General features: G+C 41.8%; 1 protein-coding gene across 7 annotated transcripts in view; it reads left to right on the forward strand.

Annotated features, from left to right (window-relative positions):
• Positions 1 to 26,815, forward strand: part of CCDC171 (coiled-coil domain containing 171) — a 274,987-nt gene that overhangs the window by 25,739 nt on the left and 222,433 nt on the right. For all 7 annotated transcript variants that reach the window (XM_087716106.1, XM_087716105.1, XM_087716103.1 and 4 more), the window contains 4 exons: positions 4,127 to 4,273; positions 10,067 to 10,159; positions 11,963 to 12,123; positions 15,428 to 15,566. In XM_087716106.1, the coding sequence (XP_087572232.1) occupies positions 4,127 to 4,273; positions 10,067 to 10,159; positions 11,963 to 12,123; positions 15,428 to 15,566 (540 nt within the window). The remainder of the gene's footprint in view (positions 1 to 4,126; positions 4,274 to 10,066; positions 10,160 to 11,962; positions 12,124 to 15,427; positions 15,567 to 26,815) is intronic.

A 26,815-nucleotide genomic window follows, 5' to 3' on the forward strand; every position in this document is an offset into this window, starting at 1 on the left:
CACTGCCTCAGGAGTGCTGTGCTAGCTGGGAAACTGAACTCCCTCTAGTGGTCATTACGGGTATTTATCTGAAACCTTTACCATCACCCAGCACTATTACATCAGAGAGACAGTGTGTTAAGAACTTGGACTCCCTCCAGTGGACATTGTCAGTATTTCTTTTGGACATATACTTTTCTGGACCATTTACAGCTTTCTATCGGACTCCCATTAGACTTTATTAACGAGAAGGCCAATTCTAAGATCCTGCCTTCACCAATCTGCACAACCGTTTATCCGCGCAATTTTTATCTGGTATGAGGAGTGTATGGGATTGTATGTGCTTGAGTGAATGATCCCACTTTTATTATCCATTATCATTGTATTTTTATGTGTTTTAACTTTTTGTGGGGACTGCTTGGGTGAATGAATGAGTATGCCTGATTCGGAGGACCTGCCGGGAGAAGTGGGGGCCATGGGGGTGGTTGGGGGAGCTAGAGACACGGGAGAGGGTCGGGGTATTACGGTCGTAACAGGGAGGGGCAGATATGGCGGGGACTTCAGGGCAGGCCATTACCGGGGAAGGAGGGTTCGCTACATTACAGAGATCCCTCCTTCCGGCCCTGTGAGTCCCACTCCGAGACCAGATGGCGTAAGTAATCAGGACCCTGGACTCAGGCTGCTGTCGCTAAATGCCAGGTCTGTGGTACATAAAGCTCCTCTCGTCCGGGACTTAATTTTAGACGAGAGGGCAGACCTGGCATGTATTACTGAAACCTGGCTGGGCCCAGAGGGAGGAGTCCCCCTTGTAGAACTGTGCCCAGAAGGATTTCAGGTGCTGCATCAGCCGAGAGCCCAGAGAAGGGGTGGGGGTGTGGCCGCTGTTATCCGGGAGTCGTTAGTTCCTCGTAGGGTCCCTGCTCCGGAGATTGTCGGGTGTGAGTCTTTGCTGTTAAAGTTGGACCTCAAGGGTCAAGTGGGTTTGCTGCTAACGTACCTGCCTCCCAACAGCGTTGCAGCAGCCCTCCCCTCGCTCCTCGAGTCAGTAGCCGAGCTGGCAGTTGAGTTCCCTAGGCTGATGGTCCTGGGGGACTTCAATCTGCCGACGCTCGGTGAAAACTCTGATGGGGCGCAGGAGTTCATGGCTTCCATGACAGCCATGGGCTTGACTCAAGTAATCCGAGGCCCAACCCATTCGGCGGGACACATGCTTGACCTTGTATTTCTCTCGGAGCAGTGGATGTGTGATCTTGGTCTGAGGGGGAGTGACATCGTACCCCTGTCGTGGTCAGACCATTGCCTACTGAGGCTCGACTTCCGGAGGCCAAACCCCCACTGTAGGGAGGAGGAACCGACCAGGTGGTTCCGCCCCAGGCGTCTTATGGAGCCAGTAAGGTTCCAGACAGAACTTGGGGTTATTCCTGATACTTTCACCCACAGTCCGGTAGAGACTCTGGCTGCTGCGTGGCACTCGGCAGCGTCAGAGGCCCTCGACCGGATTGCGCCACTGCGGCCCCTCCGTGGCAGCGGATCCCGGAGACCACCTTGGTTCACCGAGGAGCTCCGGGAGATGAAGCGCCGGAGGAGATGCCTAGAGCACCGTTGGAGGTCCGATAAGTCCGCATCGAACCGAGCAATGGTAACCACCTGCACCAGGGAATATACTAGGGCACTTAGGGCAGCTAAAAGATCACATATAGCCTCCCTGGTTGCGTCCGCTGAGTCCCGTCCAGCCGCCCTGTTTAGGATAACCCGCTCCCTGTTGAATAAAAGGGAGGCGGGGGAACCCTTGCAGGGCAGAGCTGAAGAATATGCCCAATTCTTAGCGGACAAAATTGCTCGGTTTCGGACGGACTTGGACTCCACATCTGCAGTTCCAGCCGAGACTCAGGGGGACCAAGTTCAACAGCTCTGGGTTGAGTTTCAGGAGGTTACCCCCGGGGATGTGGACAAGGCCATGAGAGCTGTGAGTTCCTCCACCTGTGCTTTGGATCCGTGTCCCTCATGGCTGGTTTCTAACTGCAGTGAGGTGACACGAGGCTGGATCCAGGCGGTTGTAACCGCCTCCCTTCGGGAGGGGAACTTCCCCGCCGCACTGAAGGCGGCGGTGGTGAGACCCCTCCTGAAGAAGTCATCCCTAGATCCAGCTGTCCTTAATAACTACCGCCCGGTCTCCAACCTCCCCTTTCTGGGGAAGGTTGTTGAGAAGGTGGTGGCCTTCCAGCTCCAACGGTCCTTGGAGGAAGCAGACTATCTAGACCCCTTCCAGTCAGGCTTCAGACCCGGTTACAGCACTGAAACCGCCTTGGTCGCATTGATGGATGATCTCTGGAGAGCCAGAGATGAAGGACATCCCTCCATCCTGGTCCTCCTTGACCTCTCAGCGGCTTTCGATACCATCGACCATGGTATCCTTCTGCGAAGACTGCGGGAGGTGGGAGTGGGAGGCACCGTGTTACGGTGGTTCTCCTCCTACCTCTCGGACAGGTCGCAGTCGGTGTTAGTGGGAGGGCAGAGATCGTCCCCAAGGCCCCTAAAATATGGGGTGCCGCAGGGTTCGGTCTTATCCCCCCTACTATTTAACATTTACATGAAACCGCTGGGAGAGATCATCCGTAGGCACGGGATTAGATACCATCAATATGCGGACGATACTCAATTGTATCTGTCCGCCCCGTGCCAAATCAATGAAGCGGTTGACGTAATGGACCGGGGACTTGAAGCCGTCATGGACTGGATGAGGATTAACAAGCTTGTGCTCAACCCAGAAAAGACCGAGTGGCTGTTGTGTTTTCCTCCCAAAAATTCGGCTATTAATCCAACACTCAGGCTGGGGGGCCAAATTTTACACCCCTCAGAGAGGGTTCGCAACTTGGGAGTCCTCCTGGATCCACAGCTGTCATTCGACCATCATATAGCGGCTGTGACCAGGGGGGCATTCGCCCAGGTACGCCTGGTGCGCCAGTTGCGACCCTACCTGAACCGGGAGGCTCTCACAACAGTCACTCGGGCCCTCGTGATCTCTAGGCTGGAATACTGCAATGTGCTCTACATGGGGCTGCCCTTGAGGAACATCCGGCGACTTCAGCTAGTACAGAACGCGGCCGCGCGAGTGATCGCGGGTGCACCCCGATTCACCCGCATTACACCTATCCTCCGCGAGCTGCGCTGGCTACCTGTCGATCTCCGGATGCGCTTCAAGGTGCTATTGACCACCCATAAAGCCCTACATGGCAGTGGATCTGGATACTTGAGAGACCGCCTTCTGCCAATTACCTCCCTACGGCCTATAAGATCTCATAGGTTAGGCCTCCTCCGCATTCCATCGGCCAGCCAATGCCGGCTGGCAACCACAAGGAGGAGGGCCTTCTCAGTAGTGGCCCCGACCCTTTGGAACGAGCTCCCCGTAGAGATCCGTACCCTCACCACCGTCCAGGCCTTCCGCACAGCCTTGAAGAACTGGCTCGCCCGTCAGGCCTGGGGATAAGGACCATTACCCCGCCCGAATGTTGTATGCATGTTGCGTATTATTTTATTATGTGTTGTTGTCTTAGTATCGTATTGTATTGTATTCCCCTCTCCCTGGTTTCTGTGAGCCGCCCTGAGTCCCCTCAGGGAAAAGGGCGGCCTACAAATAAAATCAAACTGAAACTGAAACTGAAACTGAACTGAAGCAGAAACTGGCTTGAGACTTGTGGCAAAAAGGTGGAATGTAAAGGAAAGGAATAAATTCAAAACAACAACAACAACCATAATGTCGACAGAATAATTTTACTCCTGTTACTTTTACCCAGAAGTACTGTGTTATGGAAATCTGTGACGAATCTGAAGTTGAAACAGTTAAAATGGCATGTGAACCTCTAAATGTCCTAGGTAAATGAATACAGAAGAAGAAGAAAACACCACTAAAACATGTTTACTTAGAAACTTATTGATAGTGATAGTGCAGATCCTGCTTCTAAGTAGTGGTGTTTCGGGCTACTGGTAGTCAAAAACCATGGGGACCTTTCAGTGGGACAATTGCCAGTTGATGTGTGGTTCTGAATTGTGTGAGGACTCTTGATCCTACTCTCCGATTTAAAGTAAAGTATCTCTTTCTCTTCAGGGAAAATGCTGAAGTTGGAACTAATTATTATTCTCCCACTAGGAAAGCACCAGCACAGTGCAGAATGTCCACAAAAAAGTAGAAGAGCTAGAAAGAGAACATAATGGCTGTTCAGAAGCCTTGAGGCGGCAGGCCAGCGAACTTCAGTTTGGTGCTGAGCGAGAGACTCGGCTTAGAAAAGAACTTGAGGTAAGAACTTCACCAAATAATGAGGTTGGTATCCGATAGCTGCCTTCCGTTTTGTTCCTGGGGTTTGTTTCATTGCAAAGGAGCTGTTAAGAGCGAGGAGACCTTGTCGAGGCCCTTTGGAGTAAAAGTTGATAAGGAAATACCAGTGAAAGGCCTAAAGGAAAGGACAATACTTTAAAAAGCAGTTTCTTCCGTAATTTAAGTCCGATGAAGGAGGCTTTTCTCTTGTTTGCACAACTTTGGTGTAATGAGTTTATAAATCCCTGTGAGAGGCTTTGGGCTTTGGCCAGATATTTCCACTCACATGAGAGAGGGTTTTGTCAACTCCTGTTCTGTTTTGCATTGTGTTATACAGGTAATCCTCAATTTACATCCACAACAGAGCTCAAGATTTCTGTTGTTAAGTAAGACATTTGTTAAGTGGATTTTATCCCATTTTACAACCTTTCTTTCCACAGTCGTTAAGTGAATCCCTGCGGTTAATAAGTTAGTAACCCAGTTGTTAAGTGAATCTGGCTTCCCCATGGACTTTGCTTTTTGGAAGGTCGCAAAAGGTGATCACATGACCTTGGGGCACAGCAATGGTCGTAAATATACACCAATTGCCAAGCATCTGAATTTTGATCATATGGTCACGGAGATGCTGCAGAGGTCATAAGTAGGAAAAACGGTAATATAAGTCACATTTGTAGGTGCTGTTGTAACTGGTCACTAAATGAACTGTTGTAAGTTGAGGATTACCTGTATTCTATTTATATTTGGCTTTGTCCTGATACAGCCTCATATCCATAATTTTAAAAGAAGAGCTTTTATTACAGAGGCTATCTACTTGTGGTTCAGGCGCCAGATTAGAAACCAGGAGAGTGAATTCTAGTCTCACCTTAGCTACAAAACCAGCTGGTTGATTTTATGAATATAGATACAGATATATTCAATAAAATAGGAAACGGGTGCCGAGAAATGATACCCTCTGCCAGTTGAGTGCCCCCCAGAGGAAGTCTGTTGCATAAGCAGAAATCGGCTGAATAGAAGAGGCCTGAACCGCTCCACAAATAAACCTCTGAAATAAATCGGCACAAGACAGCGATCTCCAGCCTGATGCCTTTCGCAGAGCAGCTCCCATTTACCCTCAACCCTAGAAATTATAATTCATTATAATACTGGCAGTCCTGGACTTGTCCCCACAATTGAACCCAAAATGTATGTCGCTAAGTGAGAAGTGAGTTAAGTGACTTTTGCCTCGCTTTACGACTTCTCGTGCCCCGTTTGTTAAGTGGATCACTGCAGTTGTTGGGTTAGTAACCCAGTTGTTAAGAAGAATCTGGCTTCCCCATTGACTCTGCTTGTCCGAAGGTCGCAAAAGGGGACGGCGTGACCCTGGGACACTGCAGCCGTCATAAATGCGAACCAGTTGCCAAGCCTACCAATGTAAATCACATGATCATGAGGATGTTGCAACGGTCATAAGTGTGAGGTCACTTTTTTCAGTGCCGTTGTAACAGTCACTAAATGAACTGTTGTAAGTCTTACTGTTGTAAGTCGAGCTCTACCTGTACATCCAGAGTGTATCAGGTTGGGTAAGAATGCCAGGAATAAAATAGGGAGGGTAGATATAGAGATAGGATCCACTCAGAGGTCGTATTCAGCAGGTTCTGACCAGTTCTGGAGAACCGGTAGCGGACATTTTGAGTCCAGAGAACCAGTAAATACCACCTCCGACTGGCCCCGCCCCCATCTATTCTCTGCCTCCTGAGTCCCAGCTGATCGGGAGGAAATGGGGATTTTGCAGTAAAAAGGAGTGGAGTGGGGAAGGAATGGAGATTTTACAGTATTCTTTCCCTGCCATGCCCAGCAAGCCACACCTGCCAAGTCACACCATGCCCACCAAGCGACACCCACAGAACCGGTAGTAAAAAAAATTGAATCCCACCACTCCAAATCATCAGTGTGCTATAGAATACAAAATAAAAAAAAGGTTGCCCAAAAGTTTGTTTGGAAAAAAATTAGAGTCCCTGGAGAGTTTTTTTTTTTTTTTTTTTAGTGAGCAACTAGTTTGCTTGGGCCTATAGATCTACGCTAGTGGTCTCCAACCTTGGCAACTTTAAGACCTGTGGACTTCAACTCCCAGAGTTCCTCAGCCAGCAAAGCTCTGGGAGTTGAAGGCCACAAGTCTTAAAGTTGCCAAGGTTGGAGACCACTGATCTACACAGTTCAGGGATATTTTTTTTTTAAAAAGAACAATAAAAAAAGCCTTTTATTATGCTAATATTGAATTAGGAAAAACCTTTAAAGTCTGGAATTACAAAGGAGATGAAATTAAATGGCTTGTGGTTATACTCAAGAGCGGAAAAGATTAGGCATTAAATAATAAATCCTAGCAGTTTGAGATAGCTGTTGCCCAACCTTATGTGGAAAGCCCTCTAAATTTTCCAAGAAGAGGCTAATCTGAGTATTGGGTATTATTTTTCTTTTAGGTAATTAAGATATTTTTAAACACAGCACATGTCAATCTGATACCAAAAGGAAAATGTTGTTTTAGCGTTAGTGTTCCTTTGGTGCCCTCTAGTGGTTTTTGAGGTCAATTGTAGAATATGTAACCTTGATTCCTTGGTTTAACATTTTTTCAGTCTATACATTTTCAGGCATCCTTATCTCTATTAGAACCAGAAAATTGCTGATATGCAATTTGCATTTCACACACTCTTGGCTTAATTTTTGCTTCTTTTTCTTTTTTGGTTTTGAACCGTAGCTTTTATTATGTATGGACTAAACGTAATCTGAAATATGAGATGAAGGAAATATTTTAAAAGTTTATGGGGAGGAGATAAGAATTTATAGTCTGAATAAATTATTAGGTTATTATGTTTTATGAATCAAGAGGCTACCAGCTCAGTTATCTGGAACTGGAATCCTAATTTGATTTATTTACCTGCCAAAATCCTATAAAAAAGAAATGTGTTGTAAATAAAAATATCACTTCCTGGCTTCTAGACATTCTTTTTATTGAAGTTAGCACATACTGCCAAACAACTTCTGCATTGACTTTATAGATAAAGTCTTTATTTTTTACCCCAGTGTCTTAATGTTGATGGTACCATTAGGTGCTGGAAGAAATAATGGGTCTTAATGTGTTTAGATGAGCATGTTTTAACTAGTATGAATGTTATCAGAGTAAGTTATCAGAAAAACAGAGTTGGAAGGGATGTTGGAGGTCTTCTAGTCCAACCCTCTGCTCAGTCAGGAAACCGTATGCCTTTTCAGACAAATCAGTGTCAGAACAGTTCATCTGTTTCTTTTAGAAGAGCCAGAGAATCTTAATTTTTTTTTCAAAGAAAAACTGGGAATAAAATTTCAAGCAATCTACTCTGGAAGGGGATTTTTGTAGTAAAAGTCTCTTTATTCATTTGTTAGCTCATAGCTCATAGAACTAAGGAAAAATTTCCTAACAGTGAGAACAATTAACCAGTGGAACAGCTTGCCTTCAGAAGTTGTGGGTGCTCCATCAGTGGAGGTTTTTAAGAAGAAACTGGACAGCCCTTTGTCCGGAATGTATAGGGTCTCCTGCTTGAGTAGGGGGCTGGACTAGAAGACTTCCAAGGTCCTTTCCAACTCTGTTATTCTGTTCTGTCCTGCTTATCCCTTCGTTAAACTTTCTGCAAGAGGACAGGTAGTCATCCTTTCAAGATGGTAATTGAGAGTGGCAACTTTATTGCTAAGCACCCTGGTTGTAAAGGCTGATGTTATATGACTGTGCCAACTTACAATGGTGATTGCAGCAGTTCCATTTGACTTCATTATGAAAATCCTGTACGGTTGCAGTGTGTTGTGGTCATGTGATTTGCTGTTAGTGATTTCCTGCAGGTTTCCCCATTGACTTTGCTTGTTCGAAGTCAGCAGCGAAGGTCTCAAATGGTGATCACGACTGCAGGATGCTGCAATGTCATAACTGTGTGTCAGGTGCTGAACACCCAAATTATGATCAGGTGATCGTGGGGATGCTGTAATGGCTGTGACAATGAGGACCTGTCATAAGTCTTCCTCATTCAGCACTGTCCTAAATTTGAAAAGTCATTGAATGTTGTTCAACAAGGATTACCCCTATGCAGTATGGATGGAGGCTGTGTAAATCATTTAGAGGTGTATTTCATGGAAGCAACTGTTCAAAATGACCGTTGAAAGGCTCTAAAACCAGCATCCTCTCAAACGGCCAGAGTAGTCACCACAAGAACTGCTATATGTTATGAGCGTATAGGACAGTGATGGCTAACCTTTTTGTCCTCTTGTGCCGAAAACGCATGCGAACAACAGCGGACACGATTGACAGAATGCACATGTGTGCCCACACCCCCCTCTCCTGCACATGCGTGCGGGACCCTTCCCCCTGCTCCTGCCCCCCGTGCATGCGTTCATGACCCCCACGCCCCGTTTTGGGCCTAACAGGCCTTCCTGAAGCCTCCTGGGACCAAAAATGGGTCATGGGGGGGCACACCATACCCCCCCACTTCCCCCGTGAATGCGTGAGTGTCCTCCCCACTTCCCACGCATGTGCGGTAGAGATCCAGCAATCAGCTGGCCGGTGGGAGGCCTGCACACACCCCCGTGGCCTATTTTGGGGCTAGCAGGCCTCCCTGAAGTCTCCTGGGACCAAAAATGGGGCATGGGGGGCACGCCGCTCTCTCCACTCTTCCCCTGTGAATGCACAAGCAACTCCCCCTACTTCACACACATGCGTGTGTGTCTCCCGCATGCACGGTAGAGACCCGACAATTAGCTGGCCAGCAGGAGGTGTGCGCGCATATGTAGTGGAGCTGACCTGTTGTGACGGCTCGCATGCCCACAGAGAGGGCTCCGTGTGCCACTTGTTCGTCATCATGGGTATAGGAAGTCCTCAACTTACGACCGTTTGTTTAGTCATGTGATTAAAATTTGGACACTTGGCAATGGGCATGGGTTTATGACAGTTGCAGTGTCCCAGGGTCATGTGGTCACCTTTAGCTACCTTTTGACGAGCAAAATCAACTGAGAAGCCAAGTTTATTTAACAAATATGTTAAATAAATCTAACTGAACAACTGCAGTGATTCATTTAACAACAGTAACAGTAGAGGTCGTAAAATGGGACAAAGCTCACAACAACTGTCTTGCTTAGCTACATAAATGGTGGGCTCAGTTGAGGGTCACAAATCGACGAATACCTGTATGGGTTCAAGGACAATTGATGATTTGACCATCCTGCTGAAGTGAACTGTGCATCAAGCAGTATATTTCAAGGGCCTTTTACTGGTTCTCTCAAAGGCCTCCTCTGAATTGTTTTACACAGATATTAATTATAATTTATAATAAAAACTGGTTTAAAAACATGGCCACCCTAGAGAAAATGTCACAAACCATGTAGAGGCCAAAGTTAGGCAAAATAAGGAACTTTGACGGCCTTTTAAAATGGCATAGTTTCAAAGGCGTTTGTGAGCAGTCTATTTGTAGGATATTGGATTCTGAATATTTCTACTACTATGGCACCACCCACTGAGAATACCTCCAGGCAATAAAGTTCTTATGAAACAAATATCTGCTGATTTATATATGAGAAGATCACTTAGGTATGCCGAATGTGGCCCTTGTAAAACTTCACAGAACATGAATCAATCTGGAAGTAGTTAGGAGCCAATGCAGTTGAGCAAAGTTTGGATTGATATTAGTCGTACTTTTGAAGCTGAGAGTTTCGAGAAGCACTTGAGGGGTGGGTGTGTGGGTGTGGGCGATGTTAACCTCTTCTTAACTTTTATTTTTTTAACAGCTAGCTATGGCCAGAGTAAAAAAACTGGAGGAAAACATCGAGGCAGAGAGGGCTGCACATCTGGAATCCAAATTTAATTCTGAAATAATTCAGGTAAATTGAGAAAGCACCATGTGGAACCGATAAGTGAATTGCAGGCTCTTTGCACACCTGGATAGTCAGCCCAGGTTTAATTATTTTACATTTAGTGTTATGCTTTTGTGTATGAAATGTTTTCCTATTTAAAGAGAAATTCCTTGAAAGTGCTTGGACAATTGGTTTGTAACCAATTAACCAACAAAATAGAACATGTTGGACTACATGTTTTATGCCTCAGTCAGCAAAGTGAAGTTTAAACACCCCGGATTGGGTCCTAAATTGATGTAGCCTCACATGCCATCATCCCAGACTGGATCCACAGTTATTCTACTAAGGTTAAATCTGTAAAATACGATTCAAGGATGGTAAATAGTGATGAGTTGGCTATAGGGCTATGTAGCCTTCTTCACTATTTGTCTGTTTGTCTTCCTCTGTTGACCAATTTTGTTGTATTTAAGTACAATGACAATAAAGATTATATATACTTATGATCTCAAAATTCATCCTGAAGCAGAATTCTCACAATGCAAGTTCTGTAACTAACTGCACACCCTGCTTTCAAGTCTAGGAACTAAACTGAATTCTTCAGGCTGATCTGCAGAAAATAGTTAGAGAATGAAATAGCTTCTGGGTGCTCCATCACTGAAGGCTTTCAAAAGGGACAGCCATTGAACTGAAATGATATAGGGCCCCCTGCTTGAGCAGGGGGTTGGACTAGAAGACCCCGGGGGTCCCTTCCAACTCTATTTTTCTATGTTCTATGAATACCTCTAGAGCAGGGGTGTCAAACTGAATTTCACTGAGGGTTGCATCAGGATAGTGTTTGACCTGGGGGGCTGGGAATTGATGGGCGTGGCCAGGATGGCTGTGGCTGGATGGCCTCCTGCTGCCCTCTGTCAGCAAAAATGGAGCCGGGGGGGCGCGTACAGCCCCCCCTGAGCATTGTTTCTGCTGGCAGACAGCAGCAGGATGCCATCCAGGATAAAAATGGGGGCCCCAAGCTCTGTTTTCACTGACAGAGGCAACACTGGCTGGTCCTTCACTGTTTCCAGGGCGGCTCCGAGGGCCAGATCTAAGCACCTGTAGGCAGGATCTGGCCCACGGGCCTTGAGTTTGACCCCTTGCTCTAGAGGGATTACAGACTACAAATATCAAGGCAAAATGATGCCCACAGGATACCATGTCTCTTTTCCATTTTAGTCATGAAATGCATATGTTTCTGAACAAATAAATCTGAGAGGCTTGCCATGTTGATTCTACGTGCTTTCTCAGTTCTCTGTCAAATTCTGAACCAAGGCCCTGTGAAGGAATGTGTTTAAACCTGTGTCCTAAGTAATTTATATCATTAAGATCTTTTGCCCCATTGCCAAGCACCACAACAGTGTACAAAGCACCAAGCTAAAAGAAAATTGTTTGTGCACTGTTCATCCAATAATAACTAAGAAAGACGTACATTTCCTGAAAAAGGAAAAGCTAAGCAATGCCGATAGGCATTTTTTCTCATCAGTTTTCTCTATAAAATTTAGAATCTGTTGGATCCATATGATTCTTTTCAAATGTTTCGAACTGTTTGCACTTTGGTGTATATGTCTCAGTGCTTTGATTTTTCTATTGATCATGCTCCAACAGAGTCATGGTTAAGGGCAGCAAAAGCTCACTCTGATTGGGCAATTGGGATTGTGTGTTTGTGTGTGTGTGTTTGTGTGTGTGTGATGATTTTGGCCTACCTGTTTGGTCTTGCCTCGTTTTGATCTGACACAGAGCAAAGCTCTGCAGCCTCTTGTAGCCTTGATTGTTGTTTTCCTGTGATTTTTGCAGTTACGGATCCGAGACCTTGAAGGGGCTTTGCAAGTGGAGAAGGCCAGCCAAGCAGAAGCAATCTCTGACTTGGAAATGTTCAAAGGCAAATTTAGAGAGGTGGAAAACGCCTATGAGAGAGAGAAGCGTAATGCTCACGACAACTTGGAAAAATTCAGCATGTGAGTCTGGCTTCTTTCCTGATTGAGAATTGGTATTTCTTGAGGGGAAAGACTGACATGGTCCCCAAAATACTCATCTGCCCCCACGGGTCACACAGCACAGAACACATGGTAACTTTAAATGGGTGATGTGATATGGAGTTAATGCAGTTGCTGCGTCATTTGGCTTCTGTAGTGATCATTTTCACGATCCTAAAAGAATTCCATGCCTATGGATCCCTTTGAAAACTTAGGCTGCAATATTTTGCCAAGTGTTTTGGTTTAACTTGTAGATTGTTCAGTGCTTAAGTAAGGCTTAACCCAGAGGTGGTATTTAGCTGGTTCTTTCCGGTTCGGGCAAATTAGTAGTGGTGGCTGTGGGAGACACTGCCCACCCGCCCTGACATAATGCGCGAGCATTGCACATGCACAGAAGGCGGTGTGCATGCACAGATACGGTGTGTGAAACGAGAGTTTGCACTTGTGTGCTCACTTTTACGAATCGGTAGGGGAGGTAAGTGAATCCCACCACTGGCTTAACCATTTGGAATTTTCAATATTTCAGCATAAAGATGAGTAAAATGTGATATGCTTTGCACATATGTTCTAAAACAATATAAAGAGAACCAAATTCAACATATGAGTCAAAATATTACACTTGTTCATTTCTTCATTGAGGAAAATGATCCAAATGATCTCCGATACATTCTCTAATATGTACCTTTTGGAAATCCTTTAGTAGTGATACTAAAATTAGATACAATGCATTTGGGATAATAGTTAGTTGCCTGGAAAGCTAAAAATGTTAGTTAATATTATAAAATATGCAATAATATTATTATTAACTTTAAAGATATAGCTATTCATATAGATATAGATATAGATTTATAGTTAGTATTCATCCTTAGAAGTCTATAACTGACTACTCCTGATTTAGTAAATGTGCAAAATGAGAACTGAAACCAGTGTTTAAAACATTTCCTTGCTTTCCTTCCTTCCTTCCTTCCTTCCTTCCTTCCTTCCTTCCTTCCTTCCTTCCTTCCTTCCTTCCCTCCCTCCCGCCCGCCCGCCCGCCCGCCCGCCTTGCCTTGCCTTGCCTTGCCTTGCCTTGCCTTGCCTTCTCCCTTGCTTAGGAATGTTAAAACAGACCCTTTTCCTGCTTGTAGGAAGAGTTAGAGCAGTATTGAGCTATTTCATGCCAGGCCAGAAATGGGAAATATGAAAAATAAAATTTAAATAAAAAGTGCAATAAAGTACATTAGAATACATATTGAGTAAATATTTCTGAATATTCCTGTCTTGTTTTTTTAAAGATGGTCTCACTGCACCTTACAGAATTCTTTCTTTCACATATCTGGTATTAAAAAGAAACTACCAATTCCCTCCATGTTATTTTACTCTTATTACAAATAGCCCAGATAAAATATTTCATAGATAATATCAAACACCATTTTTTCTTACATCACTCATAAATTATTGATCAGATTGTTTTCTTCCAGGATGTTGATTTCAAACAAAATATGATTTATTGATTCTTTTAGATTTCTAAGTGGACCTGTTAGTAATTTTCAGTATGTTAGTCTAGAATTCCAATATTGTTTGAATATTCTCTTAAGCGATGGATATGCATATTGGAGTAGAAATGTTAAAAAAGAACACCCATAAAAATTCTCCTTTATAACTATACTCCAAATGGTTTCTGTCTTCTTATCAGAATATCCTTGGCAATTTTACTACTGCAATACATCAAAGCAATCCCATAGGTGTAGGAAGGTCTGTGTGAATTCTTTTACCAGAGGAACACAATATTAGCCCTGCTGGATTCATGTTGGTAATGCAGAAGGGTAGCAAGGCTTGATGGGGGTTCCTCTTCCCCTCCCTTTATGGTTCTTATTCTTTAAATGATTTTTTCTTTTCTCCGATTTTGTTTGATATTGGAGACACTCCAGCAGCGGAGTTGGCCATCATAGCTAGGAACAACATTTGGATTACATTTTCTCATGTTATTTTGAAATGTATTCATTGTTCTGACCTAGGCTTCCCAAAAGCATGAAGCTGACTCCACATCCTGATAAACCCCCTTTTATTTAGTTTAAAGTCAATTCCTCTCCAGCAAAGACCTGGCCAACAGTTTTTCAAGAGATTTCACAACTACAGACCTTTATCAGGCTTGCAGAGTTGCCAGGCCGATATCTTCCAAACACTACTCTGTAGCAGATAATACTTGGCAAGAAGTCAGGAACAGATCTTCACCCTAATGAATTGAACGAATTATCTTCTGCAAACTCCACTCCCCTTTCGCTCCTCTTTATTCCCTATGGGAGGGGCCATTTACCGTCCACCTGTGCCTTTAATCCTGAGTTGGCTCTTGTTCCTTAGCTGTTCTCTTCATCTGGCAACTCTGCACATGTGCATGTTGGGAACAGGCTCCAGTTGTTCTTCTGCCCCACTGATGTCCAATTCCAGAGGCAGCTGATAACTGTCAGATGGCCCTGGCTCCATCTCTGCCTTCGACGTAGAGCACTCGTCAGAGTCTTCCCCAGAGTCCATGACTGGCCCATGTTCCTCCCCAACCTCCTCACTGTCCGAATCTGCTGCCAGATCCACTGGCTGCCGTTGGCGGGCCACAACATTCATTGTAAAGAACATGAAATGAACATGAACAGTTTATTACAGTTAGTCCTCAACCTACGACCACAATTGAGCCCGAAATTTCTGTTGCTAAGCGAGACAGTTGTTACGTTGTTTAAACATTCACTAAATGAAAGGTCACAAGTTGAAGACAACCTGTATTTCAGATTTTATCTTTTAGCTAGCCAAATATATTTGACACCATTCAATGAGTTTAAATAATCTGATTATTCCCAGAAGATGTACTGGATTATTGAAATAGATAAAGGGTACCACATCTATTGACCTGCTGTGCCCAGTTCACCCTGTGGAAATGTTAGTGTTTATTTTATTTATTTATTAGAAAATTTATATTGCTGTCTACTTGCACATGGCAATTCAAGGAGGCTTACAAAGATGTAAAAACACAGTATAAGAGAAATAATAATAAAAAAGAAAAATAATAAAACAATAACCTCCCACCCCAATATATATTGCTAGTCCATGTATAATGTGCCATACACTAAATAAATATGAACACCCTATAGCTTATGATTGCAGCATGTGTGTCTATTGGTATCTTAGCATTTCTTTAGATTTTTTTTCTGGTTTTCTTAAATGTTAGTAAAATGATAGCATAGACGTATTGTTGGTTCGTCGAGAAGAGTATATAACAAATTTAAATCTTCCCAAAAACGCTGATCTGTGTTTTCAGATTACAAAGGGAGCATCTAGCTGCAAACAAACAACTAAACGAAGAGTTAGAAGAAAAGAAGAAAGTAATTAAAGACCTCTCTGAGACACTCCAGGATAATGAAAAAAGTTACAAAGAATTACAGACTGAACTTCTTCTGGTAAGAGAGAAACCCTGAGGCATTTCTTTTATTGGTGCGAACATGCTATGCTTATTGCTATATTCTTTTTTCTTTAGAAACCTTTCTATTAAAAAAAAACATTTAAAAGAGTGTCTAATCTTGTTTAAGGCTTGTGGACTTCAACTCCCAGAATTCCCCAGCCAGCTGAGGAATTCTGGGAGTTGAAATCCACAAGTCTTAAAGTTATCAGACTTGTAACCAAATCTGTTCGTGAAATAACACAATTCATAAATAAATAGGTTCAACTTGTGGCCAACTCAACAGTATAAGTCAAGGGTATCAAACTTGATTTCATTGAGGGCCACATCAGGATTGTGTTTGGTCTTAGGTGGCTGAGTGTGGGCGTGGCCAGGGTGGGCATAGCCAGCTTGATGTCTGCAGTTTGCGCATGGCCCTTCCGGGCTCAGTTTTCAGCTGCGACGGCCTCATGCAGCCCTCTGCCAGCAAAAACGGAGCCCAGGAGGGCTGCTCACAGCTCTCTCTAGCTCCGTTTTCATTGGCAGAGGCACCATAGGCCGGTCCTTTGTTGTTTCCAGGGCAGCCCTGTGTGCCAAATCTAAGCACCCCATGGGCCGGATCTGTTCTGTGTGCCTTGAGTTTGACACTCCAGTATAAGCATATAGTTTGACAACATCCATTAAGGACCAATAAAATGGATGTTGTAATTAGGGAAGGAAAGAATATGGATGTTTCAGAAGGAGCTGCATGTTACACAACTTTTTGCATGCAATGCACTACTCATGAACCCGCCTGATCACTAAACCTAACCTTTCAATTTTTGCATATTTTCCCCTCAAAATAAACTTCTTTTGAATCTGAGTGTGGCTGTTTTGAGGTTTATATTGGTTTTTCCAAAGAACCCATGATTGGTTTGCCGAAGATATGAACAAAGAGAGTTTATATACTGATCTGGAATTTAGCCTTTCAGGTTGTGTCAATACATTCTTGGGAGTATGAAAAAAAGTGATTTAATTTAAAATGTTCTACTCTAAGCGGGTCGTGACTTCTTTTTACTATCCCTGTGTGTAATCCAGATTCATCATTTTATCCCAAACTGTCATCAGGTACCAAATCTAGTTGTGAGATGAATGTAATGGCAGTTAAATATGGCTATGGATCAGTGGTGGGTTCCTAACCGGTTTACTACTGGTTGGCTGAGAGGGTGTTTTGCGCGTGCTAGCAAAGCGAATAGCGCCCACCTGCCGGACATTGCTGCACATGTGCAGTTGATTGAAAACTGTTCTGCACATGCGCAAAAATATGCTGGCGACAGCAGAAGAGACTGGGGAAATGGTTTGGGGGCATGACAGGCTTGAGTCACTGCTGGATCCAGCATCCTAGGCCGCCATATCACTACCGGTTTGGCCAAACCGGACCGAACTGGTAGGAACCCACCACTACTATGTAACCAGATCCTTTCAGGGTCTTAAAATGAAACACACAATGGCTCTTTAAACAGCACCTATGAAGTAACTGCATTTCATCAACTGAACGGGAAAGAAAAGGGTTGTGCGCCACATAATATTCTCCATATCATTTTTAAATTTCCTATCAATTAGCTAGAAAAATAGCTGGAGCATACTAGTAAGGGGAGCCTCATTTAGTCCAATATTCTGTTTCCTGTAGTAGCTAGCCATCTACCTAACAGAAATCTAAAAAAGGGTAGGAGCTACCTCTTCCTAATGTTTTGCAGCTGCTAGTACAGTAAGAGACGAAGAAAACTACTTTTTGTTGTAGAAATAACAAGTAGTCACTGATAGCTTTATACCTTATTGCACGAGTGTCAAACTTGTGTCATGTTGCCGTTACATGACGTATCACAATGTTTTTCTCTTTGTGGAGCTGGAGTAGGCGTGGCCTGCATGTAATCCATGTGGCCCATAGGCCACCAGTTTGACTCTCCTGCCTTATTTACCTAATCACCTTTTAAGCAGATCAGCTTGATAGGTACCATTGCATCCTGCAGTAGTGAATTCCATTGATTAAGTAGATAATGTGGGAAGACATATTTCCTTTTGACTGTCTGGGCCTCTCCTCCTTCATTGAATGATTAGGTTTTTCAATATTAAGAGGGAGAATTCTTTCTAATTAGGTGACAGGTGTGACCAAATAGATGGAAAAAAGTTTTTTAACCTTTGAGCATTCTGTTTTTCCCTCTACAACTTCACATTTATGTTGAAGTTTTTTCCCCCACATACCCATCGTCAATAATAATTCTCTAAATTAAACTCAGATACTATGGATTTAAGTATTCTGTGGCTCCATGTTCATGTACAGGTGGACTGAGAATAAAGGGGACTTTGAAGTCCTTAACACTTAAATCTTTGTGTCTTGATATCTTTTGCTTAGATTGTATAGCTAAATTTTGGATTACATTTCACTGCTTTGGTTTTGTACTTTTTCTGTCTATGACTGCAATTTAAAAATGGACCATTTTTTAGAATATTGTTCTGTTTTAAAATAATTGAAAAAACACTCAAGAAAGAACTTTCGTTAGACATTAAGTAAGGGTTTTAATAGTCATTTTAGTAAACATATAATTAAAAAAATAAAGAGTAATACACACTAAAAAGAATAAAAAGAAAAAATGGAAAGTGGAGAAAAATAAAAAATAGAAAGAAAAATAGAAATGAAAGAAAAAAATACAATATACTAAAGCAAAAGAAAATATACAGAGATATGACATCACCCATCATCACTACAAATGTAAACAATTTTACTTTTAAAATATACCATAACAAATGATGTTGTCTTTTCATATCTCATTTCTTATCTATAAATGAATCTTTAAATCCTTATTATTCAATCCTGATCAGCAGTAGGCATATCAGAGATAGCAACATATCTATTTTAACCTTGATCAAATAAACCAACTTTACATTCCTTCCTTTTACTTTTAAGAATCTTGATCTTTAAAAATGGAGCTGTCTTCAGTACATCATTTCTTCCTTGGAAGTGCCAGGTTTTTTTTAATGCTATAATCAGTTGGTTCCATTTTTGCACTGAACTTCTTAATTTGGTATAATGTACAAATAAGTGTTTGATGTGCAAGAGCACGATACAATTTGTTGCTCCGACATTTATATTGGCACACTGGAGGATTGTTGAGAAAGTAGTGTGGGCCCCTTTTACTCTTTGTACATGCTAGAAGTAACAGTATAGAAAGTGTTATTTAGCTGGCGGAGGCAATATATATATTCTTCCACATGTATGCTTGAAAGAAGTTACTTAGCAGACCTTTGTCGATTGAACCACCCTTTGGTTAATGCTATATCCATTATATATTCATAATATTAAGGTAAAGAAAACAATACTTGATCCATACTCTAACATCTTCCAAGTTGAGGGGGAACAATACTTGTTTAAGAGTCTCATAAACAAAGAGCCCCCCCCCCCCAAAGTATAGAATCAAACCATCTGTAGGTACTGTTTACTGGAGACCTTTGTCTTCTCTAGAAATACCCTTGCTTGGAGATACTGCTGTCTAAAGTTATAATAAAGTTCTTGATAGGATGTGCTACCAGACCATCTCCAGGTGTTATTTGTTCTCCCTGTTTATTAAAATCTTGGGAGGCTACTGTGTATTATAGGCAGTCCTTGACTTACAACACTTCATTTAGCAAACATTCAAAGTTACAATAGCACTGAAAAAAGTGACTTTTTTACACTTATGACAGTTTCAGCATCCTCATGGTCACATGATCAAAATTCAGATGCTCAGCAGCTGGTTTACATTTATGACACTTGCAGTGTTCCAGAATCATACGATCACGTTTTGCGTCCTTCTGACAAGAAAAGTCAATGGGGAAGCCAGATTCACTTAACAACCGGGTTACTAACTTAACAAAGGCAATGATTCCCTTAACAACTGTGGCAATAAAAGTCGTAAAATGGGGCAAAATTCATTTAACAAATGTCTTGTTTAGCAACAAAATTTTGGGCTCAATTGTGATCGTAAGTTGAGGACTCTACCTGTATTACTGGCTTTCAGAAGGTGTGCCTGCTGTTATTCTCAGAGTTCCTGGCATGCTGAAAGGATGTGGATTGGAAATGTTTCACTGTTAACATTAATATTAATTCAAAAAAATCCTAAATAGCAAGTCACCCTAGTTTGAGTCTATTGCTTTCAAATCCTAGCATACCTATTGAACAGAACATTATTACTATTAGATAAACTTTCCTCTTTTTGCATATCAGTTCTTTCACTGTGCTATCTTGATATACTATGAAAGCAGTAAACTCCATTTTAATTCTGATTTTGAAGAGAGAAAACAATGTATTCCCTTGCTTTGTTGTGGGGGGGAGGGGGAAGTTCAAACTTTAAATTGAACAATGGAAACCTCAAGTAGATTCATTGTTGGAAAACACTTAAATGCACTTCTCCATTTCAAGAACCTTCTGTGGATCAAAACTTATTATGTGCTCTCTTGCTATTTTATCTGCCCCAACTGGTATTAAACCTCTTTGTGGTCTCATTCACTGACCATAATTTGGATACCCTTTAGCTGCTTCTAGACTATTAAGTATGGAAGCAATTTAAATTCATATACTTTTAAGACCAGTTAGGGGACTATTACAATTATCTAGTCTGACCTCATATGCATACTGGCTACAAAATTCATCCTGGTTGAATTGAAGTGTACCTTCCACAGAGATTTCATATTTCATTTAGAAACTCCATGCAGTAAGTTGTTTGATAAGTGGTTCACGGTAATCATACACAGTATATGAAATTGAATCTCTTTCTTTATTTGTAACTTTTGCTTTTAGGGATTAAAATGTGTTTCACACTGTATTTGCATTGCCAAGGCCTCAGACTCTAATGCAACCCTGAAACATGGTTGAAGGATATAATAAAGCCACAGGGTTAAATACTTGTCCATCTTTCTATAGGTGATTAGACCACAATTAGAGGTTATGCATTTACTGTTGTTACTTTTGCCTAACACTAAATTCTAACTCTAGTTAATAAGCTGTGATGGACTATTAGTAAAATGAATGGGAAGAACTGAAGTGGAATAGAGCTTCATTCCAAGGTCCATTTTCAATTGCTTCAAATAATAAAATAATTATATTAAATAAACTATTTAATCCTATACCTAGAAATAAGATGGGTAAATGGTTGCAAACAACCTGGAGATAATGTTTGAAGGCTAATTTTCTAAATCCACTTCATTCCAGCTTCACGTTCAGTTTTGGGACAGGCATGGACATGGTTGCCACACAGGTAGATAGTGCCGCCTGAGCTTGGTTGTTTTCTTGCAGATATTTCATTACCCAAACTAGATAACATTATCAGTGCTAGTAGACAGTGGGTTTGTTCTCATTTTATATTCTAGTGCTCACTGTGTTGGTGTTGATGGAAGTGATCTTGTGGGTTCTTTGGTTGGGCTGTTTATTATTAGTTTGTTTGGCAACTTTTGATAGTTTGTCTAATGTTAATCTTGATGTTAATCTATGCTCATCTGGGTGTTGATAGCTGATGGAGAGATGTTTTGGTTTTTCTGTTCCCTTTTTGGCTTGTTGATTATTATTATTTTTTGAATCGTACATAAATGTTGTTTATGTCTATGTGCATGTTGATGCCTGATTTGTTAAGAGTGCCAGGCTTCCAGAATTCTCTAGCATATTTGCACTTGCTGGTCACAGTTCCTAGTTGAACCTATGGTTACGTCTGGTCCGTGTGCTATGAAATTAAGGAGTTTTCATCATGTTTTCTTACTGTTACTTGCTATTCATGGATACACGCAAACAATAGCACAGTCAAGGAACTGCTGAATAAGCTAACAGTAAACAGCCCAACCAAAGAACCACCAAGACTACTCTCACCAACATTGACAGAGCAAGGCAGTAGAATATAAAATGAGAACAAACTCCACTCCCTGCTAGCACTGATGATGTTACCTAGTTTGGGTAGTGTAACATCTGCAAGCCAGTAGTGAAATTCAAATGTTTTTACTACTGGTTCTATGGGCATGGCTTGGTGGGCATGGTGTGGCTTGGTGGGCGTGGCTTGGTGGGCGTCGCAGGGAAAGGATATTGCAAAATCTCCATTTCCACCCCACTCTAGGGGAAGGATACTGCAAAATCTCCATTCCCATTCCACCCTGGGGCCAGCCAGAAGTGGCATTTGCCAATTCTCCAAATTACTTAAAAATTCCGCTACTGGTGCTCCAAACTACTCAAAATGTCCGCTACCGGTTCTCCAGAACCTGCTGATTTCACCCCTGCTGCAAGCTCAGGGAGCACCAAGGACCACTTACTGATTAGACATTCTGGCAATTGCCTAGTGGGATTCTGGACACAAGGTTGCCTTTGCAAATTTTTAAAGAAATATAGAGTCAACAATTTATTCACTTAGTTAAATTATAAGATGCATTTCCTCCAGGAGTTCAAAATAGATATAATTGTTTCATACTAGTGCTCTTAAAGTTGTATTGGCTACTAGTCCATTGCAGGATAAAATTCAAAGATTTGATGTTAGTTTTTAAAAGCTGTGAATGGCTTAGGACCAAAGTATCTCCAGAAATGTCTCCTCCCTTATATACAGTATATGCTGAAGCTCTTTGGTCATTTTCTGGGTAAATTGAGGCAGGTAGGTATATGTATAAGACTCTCGCAGTTGTGCAGCTTTGTCTAGGAAACATACATCCTTGGAAGACATATTTGGCACTAATATTGTTGTCTCTTCAGGCTAGGTAAAAAAGTTCCTTTTCTGAAGGAATCTTCATCTAATCTGATGTGCTCAATAAAATTGAGCAGTATCTTCAACGTCTGAGGGTTCCTGATTTTTTTTACCAAGCTTCATCTCCCTTTATTATTACTTTTCTACAGTGTTAGACAACCATGGGCCTAAAACTATTGGTGACCCTCAAGCTAATTTGAAAATCTCCACATAAGGCATAATTTTAGGGTTTTGGTAAGTTCAATATCTTCTGCTTGGGAGAGTTTAAAAAGAAGAACGCAAAAAATCATGCCTCAGTAATACGTACATTAGGATAGATGAACATACATGAGGACATAAGCAGTCTTTCTTCAGAAATCTTCGTCGGGAAAAATATCAAAGATACTGTTTTAAAAGGAGTGAAGAAGCAAGAAAGTCCCCAAACTAGGCCTATGTCGAATCCATGAATCTGCAGCAGATCAAAGTCATTCTCAGACAGGAATTTGTAGACTAAACAAGGTGTTATTGTATATATTTTTTGTATCAGATTATACCTAATATTCAGGAGCACAAGAAATAGTTGTTCTCACCCCAAATTCTGGGAACACAAAAACCATAATCTCCCATAGAGGGTAACAGATTGGGGAGGGGGAATGGGAACTGTCTGGAAAAAAAAATGATGCCCTTATCAGTCTTTGATTAATCTGCGGGAAACAAATTGCCCAGAAATGTTTCCTCCTGTAGGACATTAGTAGACAGTCTCAGAATTTAAGTTTTCGAGGAGGCCCCGTTTTAGTATTGCCACATTCTTCTTAAGCTATGATCCTTCCCTTGTGTATGGTATTTGAGTAGAAGTCTGGACTTTTTTTTTCTGCTTTTCCCATGATCATCCCATGAATGTGAGGAGCTTATGCTGTGAGGCCATTACCAATTGCGATCTCCGAAGGGTTGTCCAGCAACCAACTTTTCTCATGTCTGACTTAGTTCAGTATTGGAAGTGACAGCTAGAAAGGGAGGATTATGCGATGTAGCCAGGGAGTTTTGCACAGCCGTTGCTGGTCTTGATTATATTGCTTGCACTTATTCTGATAGTTCCCAGATTGCTGCGTGGGCTAGCAGAGATCAGCACTGGGAATTGGCACTGTCCCCACACAGCCTCCAGATCATGTATAGATGTGTGTGTCTTGTGTGTGTCTTGTGTGTGTCTTGTGTGTGTGTATATCCGTACGGCCAATGACACTTGAAAACTCTTCCAGCTGGAAGTATTTAAATACATTTCCGAGTAGGCTTCTGCTAAAATGAGTCCTCAGAATTGTGAACGATCATGGAGTCTTTGTTTTAGGATGCATAAAGTTATAAGGCGATTGCTTTATCAAAGCTGGGCAAGTTGGATCAGAAGACAGAGAATTTATGCTGCTAAAGAAGATAGAGATGTAGATTTATTTATAAGATGTAACTTGCAGTAATAGGTTTGTTATCTGTTTTGGAGGACAAAAATATTTTGGATTCCTCTTTCACCCAGTTATTTATTTTATAATTTTTTACTCCATTTATATCCATATATCTGCAAACCTACAATGATATATTTTTAGCTCTAACTGGGCCAGTATTAGCAATAGTACTTAGACATATACTACTTCACAGTGCTTTATAGTCCTCTCTAAGCGGTGTACAGAGGCAGCATATTGCCTGCAACAATTTGGATCCTATTTTACCAGCCTTGGAAGGTTGGAAGGCTGAGTCAACCTTGAGCCTGGTGCAATTCGAACTGCCAAATTGCTGGCTGCCAGCAGTCAGCAGAAGTAGCCTATAGTACTGCATCCTAACCATTGCACTACTGTGACTCTCTGATTATCAGAGGTCAAATTAAACATAGCACTGCTATATGATTGGTACCTAACTGGTTATTGTCCAAAGACAGCTCATTAGAAACAAATCACCATATTTTTAGGAGTATAAAACACACTGGAGTATAAGACGCACCAAGGTTTTGAAGAGGAAATTTTTTAAAAAAGTATTTGCACTCTGCAAACCTCCCAAAAATAGCCCGTTCTCCCCCCCCCCCCCCCAAAGACATGAATAGCCTTTGGGAGGCTTGCAGAGTGCTCTGGGTGGAGAGGGGGGCAAAAACAAGCAAAAAAATGGTCCATTTTTCACAAAAATGAGCCCATTTTTCATAAAAAGGGGCATGGATAGCCTTTAGGAAGCTTATAGTGTGCTCCTGGGGACTGTGGGGGTAAAATTGAGCAAAAATGGGCTGTTTTTTGTTCATTTCTGCCCTCCCCAGCCCCCAGGAGCTCTCTAAAAGCTTCCTAGAGGCTATGCACAGCCATCTTGGTGAAGGGGGTGGGGATTCGGGAGGCAAAAAATGCTGTATTCAGTATATAAGATGCACCCAGATTTTCAGGCTCTCTTGAGGAAAAAAAGGCCATCTTATATGCCAAAAAATACAGTAACTAAGCTAAATTCAGGCCCGCCTGAAAATTAATAGGGCAAGTTAGTCATGGCTAAACTTTCATTATAGGTAGTCCTTGGTTACTACTATTTTCAACCCTTCAACCAGAGGTGGTATTCAGCCAGTTCTGACAGGTTCTGGAGAACCAGTAACAGAAATTTTGAGTAGTTCGGTGAAGTGGCAAATAGGCTGGCCCCACCCCTGGTACCTCCCAGCCTCCCAGCTGATCTACTTTTGTTGTCCTGAACAGGAGAACAGAGCTGGAAAGTAGGTTAGTGGGGTGGGGAGGGTATCCTTTTGCAGTATCCTTCCCCTGCCATGGCCACCAAGCCATGCCCACCAAGCCACACCACACCCACAAAGCCACACCCACAGAACCGGTAGTAAAAAAAATTGTATCCCACCACTGCCTTCAACCCTGTGATGGTATTTAAACAAGAGGTACCTTTGACTTACCCTTGGAGTTCCAGACATTGCAGTATCACATGAGCACTCATTTGAAATGTTTTGCGGGCTTCTGACAATCAAAAATCAATGGGAAAGCCAGCAGGAGGTTTCAAATGGCAACCACGTGATGTCTTCAATTAATAACTTGCAGTGATTTGCTTAATGATAACAATTAGGATTGCTGGAACTTCTCTTGTTAAGCAACATTCATATCATGTTGCAGCTTATGGGCAGGTCGCTTAGCGACAGAAATTCAAGTCCCAATTGCTGTTGTAAACCGAGGAACTACATTCAAAATTTATAGAGATTAAATTTTTTGTCTATTTTCTTCCCTTTGGGAAATTTATGTGAATCCCTGCAACCCTGCTGGAAGATTCCCCCCCCCCTCTTTTTTTTTTTTTTTTTGCTCATTTTTAATACCATTCTTCCTGACTGATTTGATAATCCAACTTTATTGGTATTTACCTTGTTAATATTAAATATTAAATATTATTGGGGAATTTTAAGATAAGAATGAAACTGCTATAAATTTTAAGCATTAATAGATTCAATATTTTCTGGAAATCACTGAAAATAATAGGTTATCTATAGCTAGATAACCACAGAAATTCAAGAACAATTCAGTTATTTAGCATGGGAGGTGCCTCCAAAATAAATACAATACATGCAATATTTTGGATAAAACTGGTGGATTTGGCTATATCACCAATTTGGATAGTGATAAGCTTGTCATATAGTTGGGCTGAAATAAAAAAAAATGTAGATAAATGTTATTTTTCTATCTTTTTAAAATCCTTTCTGCTGAAAAATGAACGTGAAAGCTATTCTCAGTGAAAAGTGCATGTTTCTCTTGCTTTTATGATAGTCTCTGGTGGGCTGGCTAATTTGTATGTGTGCAAAGAAAGAGTAAGCTGAACAAATATTCTCTGTACTATTATGAAAATTTAAAATCCCCCAGTGAGCTTTCACACATGATAATTTATATTTTAAGACTCATCCATTGATACTGCAACTGCCTTGTATTTTCCTAGTTGTCATATAAGAAGTGGAGATGGAAATAATTTGGTGTATGCGTGTTGTAATGATTTGTTGTTGATTTTTGTTACCAATGAGGGGTAACTAGGCAATTTCCTATTGTTTTCTGGTTGTCTTCCCAACTCATCTGTTCACTTTAATCTGCAAAAAAATATGCAAAGAAAGATGACATTGCACATCACTTTTCTATCACTTATTACTTTTGCCCAGGGATAAATGCCCTGAGCCTATTTTTTTTTCTTTTCCAACAACCAGAAGGGGAAAAAACTGAAACATTTTTTAAAAAAAAGATCAATCTCCTTTCTTTTATGGCTGAAATAAAAATATTGCTTTTGATATCCCACCTTATATGTATAATTCAGCTACCCAAAGCAAGGCCTTCTATGTGCCTTAGAAGTATAGATTATATACCTTGGGAAATAAATAATAAAATAATGTAAAAATCTGTGGGAAGGGAAATTGCACATTCAAGAGCCAGTGAGGAGAATGTTATATAGGACAATTTTTTTAAAAGAAAGTGTGAGTTGTGTTCATTTGGAGGCTTGAAGATGCTGAGCTTGTCAATCAGAAAGGTCGGCAGTTCTGTGGTTCGAACCCCTAGCGCCGCGTAACAGAGTGAGCTTCTGT

Source organism: Thamnophis sirtalis, unplaced genomic scaffold (genome assembly GCF_051295495.1).
Source record: "Thamnophis sirtalis isolate CommonGarterSnake01/CBP01778 unplaced genomic scaffold, rThaSir2_p1.2 scaffold_5, whole genome shotgun sequence".
Taxonomy (NCBI): domain Eukaryota; kingdom Metazoa; phylum Chordata; class Lepidosauria; order Squamata; family Natricidae; genus Thamnophis; species Thamnophis sirtalis.